Source organism: Bombina bombina, chromosome 9 (genome assembly GCF_027579735.1).
Source record: "Bombina bombina isolate aBomBom1 chromosome 9, aBomBom1.pri, whole genome shotgun sequence".
In the NCBI taxonomy this organism is placed as follows: domain Eukaryota; kingdom Metazoa; phylum Chordata; class Amphibia; order Anura; family Bombinatoridae; genus Bombina; species Bombina bombina.
The window spans coordinates 230,617,056-230,629,690 of record NC_069507.1 but is presented as its reverse complement, the minus strand read 5'-3'; the positions used below and the strand labels follow the sequence as shown (position 1 = coordinate 230,629,690).

The 12,635-nt window shown below is 43.1% G+C and overlaps 1 protein-coding gene across 1 annotated transcript in view; it reads left to right on the top strand.

Moving 5' to 3' along the window:
• Nucleotides 1-12,635, top strand: part of LOC128639631 (pancreatic lipase-related protein 2-like) — a 208,223-nt gene that overhangs the window by 22,494 nt on the left and 173,094 nt on the right. Inside the window, exon 8 of the mRNA XM_053691757.1 lies at nucleotides 4,706-4,755. Coding sequence (XP_053547732.1) covers nucleotides 4,706-4,755 — 50 coding nt within the window. The remainder of the gene's footprint in view (nucleotides 1-4,705; nucleotides 4,756-12,635) is intronic.

The window sequence follows — 12,635 nt, the reverse complement described above, 5'->3', positions numbered from 1 at the left end:
GGCACTATCTGACTACTTTTGCTAGTTATCAAAAAACTAGCAGGTACGTTCGGCACTTTTCCGGCCCAGCGTACCAGGTTTTCAATCCACCGCCCTGGAGGCGGCGGATCCCATAGGAATCAATGGGAGTCTGACCTTAGCGAAAGTACAAGTTCGCTGCTGCCAGACATCCCATTGATTTCTATGGGAGATGTCTGCACCTAACACCCTTATATGTACCCCGAGTCTAAACACCCCTAAGCTGCCCCCCCCTACACCACCGCAACTAAATAAAGTTATTACCCCCTAAACCGCCACTCCCGGAGCCCACCGCAAGCTACATTATACATATTAACCCCTAAACCGCCACTCCCTGACCCCGTCGCAAATATAATAAATGTATTAACGCCTAAACCACCGCTCCCGGACACCGCCGCAACCTACATTATACCTAGTAACCCCTATCCTGCCCCCCCTATACCACCGCCCTCTATAATAAAGTTATTAACCCCTATCCTGCTGATCCCACACCTCGCCGCAACTAAATAAATAGTTTAACCCCTAAACTGCCACTCCCAGACCCTGCCGCAACCTATATTAAATTTATTAACCCCTAATCTGCCCCCTACACCGTCGCCATCTATAATACATTTATTAACCCCTATCCTGCCCCTCACTACACCGCCGCCACTGTAATAAATTTATTAACCCCTAAACCTAAGTCTAACACTAACCCTAACACCCCCTTAACTTAAATATTAATTAAATAAATCTAAATAATATTTCTATTATTAAATAAATTAATCCTATTTAAAACTAAATACTTACCTTTAAAATAAACCCTAATACAGCTACAATATAAATAATAATTATATTGTAGCTATCTTAGGATTTATTTTTATTTTACAGGCAAATTTCAATTTATTTTAACTAGGTACAATAGCTATTAAATAGTTATTAACTATTTAATAGCTACCTAGCTAAAATAAAGAGAAATTTACCTGTAAAATAAAAACTAACCTAAGTTACAATTACACCTAACACTACACTATACTTAAATAAATTATTCCTATTTAAAACTAAATACTTACCTGTAAAATAAACCCTAAGATAGCTACAATGTAATTAATAATTACATTGTAGCTATTTTAGGATTTATATTTATTTTACAGGTAACTTTGTATTTATTTTAGCTAAAATAAATACAAAATTACCTGTAAAATAAATCCTAACCTAAGTTACAATTAAACCTAACACTACACTATCATTAAATAAATTAAATACAAATAACTACAATTAAATACAATTACATAAACTAACTAAAGTACAAAAAATAAAAAAGCTAAGTTACAAAAAATAAAAAAATAGGTTACAAACATTTAAAAAATATTACAACAATTTTAAGCTAATTACACCTAATCTAAGCCCCCTAATAAAATAACAAAGCCCCCCAAAATAAAAAAATGCCCTACCCTATTCTACATTAAAAAAGTTCAAAGCTCTTTTACCTTACCAGCTCTTAAAAGGGCCTTTTGTGGGGCATGCCCCAAAGAAAACTGCTCTTTTGCCTGTAAAAGAAAAATACAACCCCCCCCAACATTAAAACCCACCACCCACATACCCCTAATCTAACCCAAACCCCCCTTGAAATAACCTAACACTAATCCCCTGAAGATCATCCTACCTTTAGTCGTCTTCACTCAGCCGAGCCACCGATGGAACTGAAGAGGAGATCCAGAGAGGCAGAAGTGATCCTCCAAGGGGCCCTGAAGAAATCTTCCATCCGATGAGTGATCCTCCAGTCGGCGCTGAAGAAGTCTTCCATCCGGGTGATGTCATCTTCCAAGTGGCGCTGAAGAAGTCTTCTATCCGGGCGATGTCATCTTCCAAGCAGAACAGCCAATAGAATGCGAGCTCAATCTGATTGGCTGATTGGATCAGCCAATCGGATTGAACTTCAATCTGATTGGCTGATTCAATGAGCCAATCAGATTTTTCCTACCTTAATTCCGATTGGCTGATAGAATCCTATCAGCCAATCGGAATTGAAGGGACGCCATCTTGGATGACGTCCCTTAAAGGAGCCTTCATTCGTCGGTAGTCCGTCGGGAAAGAAGGATGTTCCGCGTCGGCGGGATGAAGATTGAAGATTGAAGACCCCGCTTGGAAGATGACATTGCCCGGATAGAAGACTTCTTCAGCGCCGCTTGGAAGATGACATCACCCGGATGGAAGACTTCTTCAGCTCCGACTGGAGGATCACTTCATCGGATGGAAGATTTCTTCAGCACCCCTTGGAGGATCACTTCTGCCGCTCCGGATCTCCTCTTCAGTTCCATCGGTGGCTCGGCTGAGTGAAGACGACTAAAGGTAGGATGATCTTCAGGGGATTAGTGTTAGGTTATTTTAAGGGGGGTTTGGGTTAGATTAGGGGTATGTGGGTGGTGGGTTTTAATGTTGGGGGGGTTGTATTTTTCTTATACAGGCAAAAGAGCAGTTTTCTTTGGGGCATGCCCCAAAAAAGGCCCTTTTAAGGGCTGGTAAGGTAAAAGTGCTTTGAACTTTTTTAATGTAGAATAGGGTAGGGCATTTTTTTATTTTGGGGGCTTAGATTTGTTATTTTATTAGGGGGGTTAGATTAGGTGTAATTAGCTTAAAATTGTTGTAATATTTTTTAAATGTTTGTAACCTATTTTTTTATTTTTTGTAACTTAGCTTTTTTTATTTTTTGTACTTTAGTTAGTTTATGTAATTGTATTTAATTGTAGTTATTTGTATTTAATTTATTTAATGATAGTGTAGTGTTAGGTGTAATTGTAACTTAGGTTAGTTTTTATTTTACAGGTAAATTTCTCTTTATTTTAGCTAGGTAGCTATTAAATAGCTAATAACTATTTAATAGCTATTGTACCTAGTTAAAATAAATTGAAAGTTACCTATAAAATAAAAATAAATCCTAAGATAGCTACAATATAATTATTATTTATATTGTGGCTATATTAGGGTTTATTTTAAAGGTAAGTATTTAGTTTTAAATAGGATTAATTTAGTTCATAATAGAAATATTATTTAGATTTATTTAATTAATATTTAAGTTAGGGGGTGTTAGGGTTAGTGTTAGACTTAGGTTTAGGGGTTAATAAATTTATTACAGTGGCGGCGGTGTATTGGGGGGCAGGATAGGGGTTAATAAATGTATTATAGGTGGCGACGGTGTAGGGGGGGCAGATTAGGGGTTAATAAATTTAATATAGGTTGCGGCAGGGTCCGGGAGCGGCGGTTTAGGGGTTAAACTATTTATTTAGTTGCGGCGAGGTACGGGATCAGCAGGATAGGGGTTAATAACTTTATTATAGAGTGCGGCAGTATAGGGGGGGCAGGATAGGGGTTACTAGGTATAATGTAGGTTGCGGCGGTGTCCGGGAGCGTCGGTTTAGGGGTTAATACATTTATAAGAGTTGCGGCGGGGTCTAGTAGCGGCGGTTTAGGGGTTAGTAACTTTATTTAGTTGCGGGGGGATCCGGGGGCGCAGGTATAGGGGGTAGAACAGTGTAGTTTAGTATGGGTGCTTAGTGACATGCTAGCAATAAAGCTGTAAAAAAGCCGAAGAGCAGCGAGATCGGATGAGTGATAACTCTCACAGTCCGCTGCTCATTGCCCCGTACTTGGTGCGCGGCTTTTTGACAGATTTATTGATAACTTAGGCAAATTTTTTCAGGTCCGCGGCGGCGATGGTAGGCGAGCTTAGGCAGGCGTATTGGGCCGGCGAAGGCAGGAAAGTTGACACGTTGATAACTATCCCCCAATATCTCACACAGCAAAGGAGAACTACCAGTGACACAGAAAAGCAATGATTCAACACTGGTGTTCTACAGTGTTCTCGAGGCGTGATACTGCATGGCAATTTTATTATACATTTGGTTAAAAACTATGATGATAAAAATACAGTTCTATAAATATTTCCAAAAATTAAAAGTTCACCATAAAAAAAGTCATTTTAATTGCACCTGATTTGCATCTATATTTCTATTTTATCACGTTAGTATATTTGTATTTTTGAATTTCCCATTATAGCATGTTAACGCAACTGAGGGTTTAGTTTTGTGGCCAATACAACTTTGTGTAGTGGATGTAACCAATGAGAATGATTCAGAATATTTGATTTTAGCCCCTCACATATTCAGTCTATAGACTTATTTAAAAAAGATTTCAGGTGCTATGAAAGGGTTCATTTGATTTTTGACTTTGGGGCCGAATTATCAAACTCTGAATGGAGCATGATGCCCCTGTTTCTGCACGAGCCTTCAGGCTCGCTGGAAAAAGCAGTTATGAAGCAGCCGTCTTTAGACCGCTGCTCCATAACTTGTCCGCTTGCTCTGAGGCAGCGGAGTCAATCCGCCCAATCCTATACGATTGGGCTGATTCACACCCCCTGCTAGCGGCTGATTGGCCTCGAATCTGTATGGGGTGGCATTGCATTCACAAGAACTGCTTGTGCAATGATAAATGCCGACAGCGTATGCTGTTGTCTTAAATTTGATACAAATAAAGTGTGAGCTTTATCATTACGGGTTGACCCAGCCTTTTTGTTGGAAGGTAAGTTTGTAGTAGTTCTATAAATGTAAACTAAAAGTTACTCATTTAAGAATAACATTTTAATGTAGACAGCCTTCTATCACAGTACTGTAGTTTATTTTTCTGACTACTTGATGCTCTATCTATTCAGGCTGGAGATACAAAGTGTCTATCAAGATTACTGGCTCATCAAGCTTAACAGTAAATTACCAGGTTGCTTTATTTGGAACAAATGGAAATACTAAACAATATGAAATTTACAGGTAGGTGAACACAAGAGCACAAGGATGAACTAACATAAATGTTTGCATTTTTCAGTATATCAGAACCTGCTTGTGCTAATGAAACCTCTGGGGAAGAACATCTGTATATTCTATAGATTTGTCTTAATAGATAATCTGAAGGGACAGTAAACACCTTGTAATTCTAAAATTTGTATGCAGTTTTCCAATAGATTGATATATCAGCAGATTCTGATTCTGAACAGTATTAGTGCAGGTTAACACCTTGTTTTTGTCAATTTGTTCAATTGTCAAACTCCACCCATAGTTTTCCTTATTTGGAGGAGCCAAAGTGCCCCTGTCCTTATGTTAACAAAATCTCCATTGTTTGGCTTCAACACAACTGATAATTAAAAGGATGTTGCAAGATTAGGCTTGTGGAATATTATCAATAATTATAGTTAAATTACAGAAAAAGAGGTAAAAAAAAAGTATATTTCAAGTTCCTTTACTGCACATACACCTTATGAGTTTTGAGCTAAACAGGGTGGAAAATGAACACAAAAAAGTTGTGTTATTTCACCCCCCCCATATTGCTGCCATTACGAGTTTATGAAAAGCCTCCTTGTGCGTGCGATATGGTGGCGTTAAGCTCCATACCGCACAAAAGCCAAGGGCTGAGAATACATGCTCGCGCATGCTTTCCCCCATAGACATCAATGGGGAGAGAGTGTTAGAAAAAAACTAACACCTGAAGTGTGGAATGGCGATCACGGTAACGCAACCCCATTCATGTCTATAGGGAAAAAAAGTTACGTTTAAACCTAACACCCTAAAATAAATCCCAAGTCTACACACCCCTAATCTGCCGCCCCCCACATCGCTGACATCTAAATAAAGTTATTAATCCCTATTCCGCCACTCCCAACATTGCCGCCATTATAATAAAGTTATTAACCCCCTATTCCACCGTTCCCCACCATCGCCGTCACTATAATAAAGTTATTAACCTCTATTCCACTGCTTCCCAACATCACCGCCACTATAATAAAGTTACTATCCCCTATTCCGCAGCTCCCCGACATCGCCACCACTACAATAAAGCTAATAACTCATATTCCACCACTCCCCAATAGTGATGTCGCAAACCTAAAAATTTCGGTTCACGAACAGCGGACTCGAACTTCCGCAAATGTTCGAGAACCGGCGTACCGGGCGAACCGCCATAGACTTCAATAGGCAGGCGAACTTTAAAACCCACAAGGACTCTTTCTGGCCACAATAGTGATGGAAAAGTTGTTTCAAGGGGACTAACACCTGGACTGTTGCATGCCGGAGGGGGATCCATGGCAAAACTCCCACGGAAAATTACATAGTTGATGCAGAGTCTGGTTTTAAGCCATAAAGGGCCTAAATCACCTAACATTCCTAAATTGTTTGGAATAACGTGCTTTAAAACATCAGGTATGATGTTGTATCGATCAGGTAGTGTAAGGGTTACGCCCGCTTGACAGTAAAGGACCAAACTCCCCGTGTAACGCACCGCAAACAACCGCTAACAGTCCATTTGCACAACCACGAGATAGATAGATTTGATAGATAGATAGATAGATAGATACATAGATTAAATAGATCAATAGATGCAATATACATATGATAGATACAAATTACATAGATCAATAGATGCAATATATATTTGATAGATACGAATTACATAGATCAATCGATGCAATATACATTTGTTAGATACAAATTACATAGATCAAAAGATGTAATATACATTTGATAGATACGAATTACATAGATCAATAGATGCAATTTATATTTGATAGATACGATTGATAGTTACATAGATTTGATAGATAAATAGATAGATTTGATAGATATATAATTTCCCTGACAGAGTATAACAATAAGACATGAGGTGTGGGACCCGTGGTGTGATAAGTAGTACTGTTCTTAGCAGTTTACTACTACCTGTTACTCCCCCTATCGGGGGAGGTCTATATGGCCTGCATTTTTGGAACAGGGAGATGGAAGAAGATGCTTGGTCTGTCCTCCTACTTCAAATTTGGCCGAAACACAAGTGGCTGTCACAAAACAGTCCAGCCACGAGATAGATAGATTTGATAGATAGATATACATAGATTGATAGTTAGATAGAATCGATAGAAGATAAATAGATAGATTTGATAGATATATAATTACCCTGACAAAGTATAATAATAAAACATGCGGTCTGGGACCCATGGTAACTAGGTTGTGTTAAGTAGTACTATTCTTAGCAGTTTAATCCCTGTTACTCCCCCTATTGGGGGAGGTCCATATGGCCTGCCTGAATACCCTGACAAAGTATAACAATAAAACATGCGTTCTGTGACCCATGGTAAGGTTACTTCCTTTTGCACAATAGAGTACAGGTATGGCATCGATTTTAGGAACCCAGAGATAATTTTTAGGAACCGGGAGATGGAAAAAGATGCTTGGACACCCAGTATAGGTCATTCTCCTTCAGCCTTTTTATACTTGGGTCCCCGACCCTCAACAGGCACAACAGCATGAAACACCACACATGCAATCCTTTTGCACAATAGAGTACAGGTATGGCATCGATTTTAGGAACCCGGAGATAATTTTTAGGAACCGGGAGATGGAAAAAGATGCTTGGACACCCAGTACAGGTCGTTCTCCTTCAGCCTTTTTATACTTGGGTCCCCAACCCTCAACAGGCACAACAGCATGAAACACCACATATGCCATGCTTTTGCACAATAGAGTACAGGTATGGCATCGATTTTAGGAACCCGGAGATCATTTTTAGGAACCGGGAGATGGAAAAAGATGCTTGGTCGGTCCTCCTATTTCAAATTTGGGGCACTGCGCGTGCAATGTACTGTGCCACCAGATATGAGTGGTGTGTTAAGTAGTACTATTCTTAACAGTTTAATCACTGTTATGTGCCTTTTTTTTGGTTTGGGTTTTGTAGCCACAGTGCAGCACCAGAGGCCAGAAAAATTAGGCATGTAAAACTGCCTGAAAAATTAGGTATTGTTGCAGCCGCTGCTGTAGCAGCAGCCAGAAAAATTGATGTTTGTTTGACAGTTAGGAAGTGTCCTAAAACATTGTGGCTTGAACCCTAGTTGTTGGCGGGTAAGTCCCACAAGTCATCCGCCATTCGAAGATAAAATACAGCAGCGTGTGTACCATTTGTAGCCCTAGGCAGCTCATCTCATCAGGCCTTTTTTTACTCTAATGTATCGAACAATGTCAGTCCCTTTGGGATCCATCCCTCATTCATTTTAATAAAGGTGAGATAATCAAGACTTTTTTGACCTAGGCGACTTCTCTTCTCAGTGACAATACCTCCTGCTGCACTGAAGGTCCTTTCTGACAGGACACTTGAAGCGGGGCAGGCCAGAAGTTTGATTGCAAATTGGGATAGCTCAGGCCACAGGTCAAGCCTGCACACCCAGTATTCAAGGGGTCCATTGCTCCTCAGAGTTTTGAGATCCGCAGTTAATGCTAGGTTGTCTGCTACCTGTCGGTTGAGTCTTTCTCTGAGGCTGGATCCCGAAGGGCTGTGACGATGCATAGGAGTTAAAAAGGTCCGCATGTCCTCCATCAATAATACATCTGGAAAGTGTCCTGTCCTTTCCGGCGTGATCGTGGTAGGAGGAGGAGGATTACTTTCATCTCTTCCCCTGTTAGATTCCCGTTGTGCTGTGACATCACCCTTATACGCTGTGTAAAGCATACTTTTTAATTCATTTTGGAACTGCTCCATCCTTCCCGACTTGCGTGAATTCGGTAACATTTCAATAACTTTATGCTTATACTGGGGCCTAGTAGTGTGGACACCCAGTACAGGTCGTTCTCCTTCAGCTTTTTTATACGAGGGTCCCTCAACAGGCACGACAGCATGAAAGACCCCATTTGCACAAGGTTGAATGCCGAGCTAATCATGTCCCGTTCCTCGTCTTGACTGATCTCACTGAAGGTATCTTCTTCCCCCAGCCACGTACAGCACCACGGGTACCAGATAGATGACACAACGAGCACCCTGTGATGCTGATAAGGCTGTTTCTGGTGGTGATGGAGACCACAACTCTTCCTCTTCACGCTCATCTACGGCCTGATCCAGCACTCTTCGCAGGGCACACTCCAGGAAGAAAAACAAATGGTATGATGTCGCTGATGGCGCCTTCGGTGCAACTCACTAGGTTTGTCACCTCCTCAAAAGGAAGCATAAGCTTACAGGCATTGCACATGAGCATCCAGTAACGTGGCAAAAAAATCCCCAGCTCCCCAGAGGCTGTCCTAGCACCTCGGTCATACAAATACTCGTTAACAGCTTTTTCTTGTTGTAGCAGGCGGTCGAACATTAGGAGTGTTGAATTCCACCATGTCGGGCTGTCGCAAATCAAGCGCCTCACTGGCAGGTTGTTTCGACGCTGGATATCGGACAAGTGCACCATGGCCGTGTAGGAACGCCTGAAATGGCCACACACCTTCCTGGCCTGCTTCAGGACGTCCTTTAAGCCTGGGTACTTATGCACAAATCGTTGTACAATCAGATTGCACACATGTGCCATGCACGGCACATGTGTCAACTTGCCCAATTTCAATGCCACCACCAAATTACTTCCGTTGTCAGAAACAACTTTGCCAATCTCCAGTTGGTGTGGAGTCAGCCACTGATCCATCTGTGCGTTCAGGGCGGACAGGAGTGCTGGTGCGGTGTGACTCTCGGCTTTCAGGCAAGTCAACCCCAAGACGGCGTGACACTGCCATATCCGGGATGTTGAATAGTACCTGGGGAGCTGGGGGGGTGCCGTTGATGTGGAGCAAGACGCAGCAGCAGAATAGGACTCAGCCGAGGAAGAGGTTATGGAAGAGGATGGAGTAGGAGAAGTAGAGGAGGTAGCAGCAGGCCTGCCTGCAAGTCATGGGGGTGTCACCAACTCCTCTGCAGAGCAACGCATTCCATGTTTGTCAGCCGTCAGCAGGTTTACCCAATGCGCAGTGTAGGTGATATACCTGCCCTGACCATGCTTTACAGACCAGTTATCAGTGGTCAGATGGACCCTTGCCCCAACGCTGTGTGCCAGACATGCCATTACTTCCTTTCGCACAATCGAGTACAGGTTGGGGATTGCCTTTTGTGAAAAGAAAGAGCACCCTGCGATGCTGATAAGGCTGTTTCTGGTGGTGATGGAGACCACAACTCTTCCTCTTCACGCTCATCTACGGCCTGATCCAGCACTCTTCGCAGGGCACACTCCAGGAAGAAAAACAAATGGTATGATGTCGCTGATGGCGCCTTCGGTGCAACTCACTAGGTTTGTCACCTCCTCAAAAGGAAGCATAAGCCTACAGGCATTGCACATGAGCATCCAGTAACGTGGCAAAAAAATCCCCAGCTCCCCAGAGGCTGTCCTAGCACCTCGGTCATACAAATACTCATTAACAGCTTTTTCTTGTTGTAGCAGGCGGTCGAACATTAGGAGTGTTGAATTCCACCATGTCGGGCTGTCGCAAATCAAGCGCCTCACTGGCAGGTTGTTTCGACGCTGGATATCGGACAAGTGCACCATGGCCGTGTAGGAACGCCTGAAATGGCTACACACCTTCCTGGCCTGCTTCAGGACGTCCTTTAAGCCTGGGTACTTATGCACAAAGCATTGTACAATCAGATTGCACACATGTGCCATGCACGGCACATGTGTCAACTTGCCCAATTTCAATGCCACCACCAAATTACTTCCGTTGTCAGAAACAACTTTGCCAATCTCCAGTTGGTGTGGAGTCAGCCACTGATCCACCTGTGCGTTCAGGGCGGACAGGAGTGCTGGTGCGGTGTGACTCTCGGCTTTCAGGCAAGTCAACCCCAAGACGGCGTGACAAGTCATGGGGGTGTCACCAACTCCTCTGCAGAGCAACGCATTCCATGTTTGTCAGCCGTCAGCAGGTTTACCCAATGCGCAGTGTAGGTGATATACCTGCCCTGACCATGCTTTGCAGACCAGTTATCAGTGGTCAGATGGACCCTTGCCCCAACGCTGTGTGCCAGACATGCCATTACTTCCTTTCGCACAATCGAGTACAGGTTGGGGATTGCCTTTTGTGAAAAGAAATTTCGGCCGGGTACCTTCCACTGCGGTATCCAAATAGCAACAAATTTTTTTGAACACCTCAGACTCCACCAGCTTGTAGGGTAAAAGCTGGCGGGCTAAGAGTTCAGACAAGCCAGCTGTCAGACGCCGGGCAAGGGGGTGACTTTGGGAAATTGGCTTCTTACACTCAAACATGTCCTTGACAGACACCTGACTGTGGGCAGATGACCAGGAACTGCTACATAAGAGAGACTGAGTGGAGGACAAGGAGGACAGCAGTGGTTGACATGGCTGAAGATGCTGGACCAGGAGGTGGATGGCGGCTTTGAGTTTGTGTGCTGCTTCTACTCATTTGTTCTTCCCATCGGTGTTTGTGATGTGAGACCATGTGCCTTCGCAAAACAGTTGTACCTAGGTGGGTGTTGGACTTCCCACGACTCAGTTTCTTTTGGCACAGGTTGCAAATGGCATCGCTGTTGTCAGAGGCAGACACACAAAAAAAATGCCACACTGCTGAGCTCTGCGATGATGGCATTCTGGTGGTGGCAACAGCATGCGTTGATTGGAGTGCTGTCTGGCTGACCCCGGGTGCCAATGCATGCTGTCTGACTGTGCCACCAGCTCCTTGCGATGACCTCCCCCTGCTTCCAACTCGTCTCCTCCTCTCTGTCTCCTCATCTGAACTTTCCCCGTCTTCTTCTCTTCTAGCGGGCACCCACGTGACATCCACGGACACATCATCATCAACCGCTTCACTTGTATCTGACAAATCAACAAAGGAAGCAGCGGCGGGTACAACATCATCATCATCACACCGTACGTCCATGTCTGTAATGCTGCCTGACTGAGACATATCACTGTTATCTACATTCTCTGTCAATGATGGTTGCGCATCACTCATTTCTTCCAACTGATGTGTAAATAACTCCTCTGACAGATCAAGTGAAGCGGCTGTGGTGCTAGTGTTGGTGGTGGCGGCAGGCGGACTGAGTGTCACTTGAGAGGTGCCCGAAGCTAAGCTGGAGGTGGATGGTGCGTCAAGGTTAGGAGCGGAAGCTGTAGAAGATTGGGTGTCCTGTGTTAGCCATTCAACTAGGTCCTCCTCAGAACTTTTCGCGTCCATGGCACATGGCCTCTGAACACTGTGCATAGTTGTAGGGTCTAAGGGAATCACAGCACCACGACCACGACGGCACCTGTGGGGTGGCCTGCCTCTGCCTGTCATTTTTTTTAAAATGTACACTTACACTAAAATTAAACAAGATATAAGTGGTGGCACTGGGCAAGTGGGCACAGTATATGCTGTGAGCCGGACACAAAAAAAGCAGACTGATGCTTCACAATCCAAAAAGTTAATTTTTTTAAATGTACACTTACACTACTATTAAACAAGATATGAGTGGTGGCACTGGGCAAGTGGGCACAGTATAAGCTGTGAGTCTGACACAAAAAATCAGACTGATGTTTCAAAGTCAAAAATGTTTATTTTTTAAATATTAAAAGTATTGTTACAACAAATATGAGTGGTGCCACTAACTTGGAAAGTGGGCCTGGCACACACGCTGGCAGGCAGACAGGCAACTTCAATTAGATTACAATAGTAGACTGATGTTTCATAGTCAAAAAAGTTTTATTATTAAATATTGACACTACTGTTATAACAAATATGAGTGGTGGCACTAGTTGGCAAGTGGGACTGGCACACACGCTGGCAGGTAGGCAACTGCAATTAGATTGCACTAGCTGA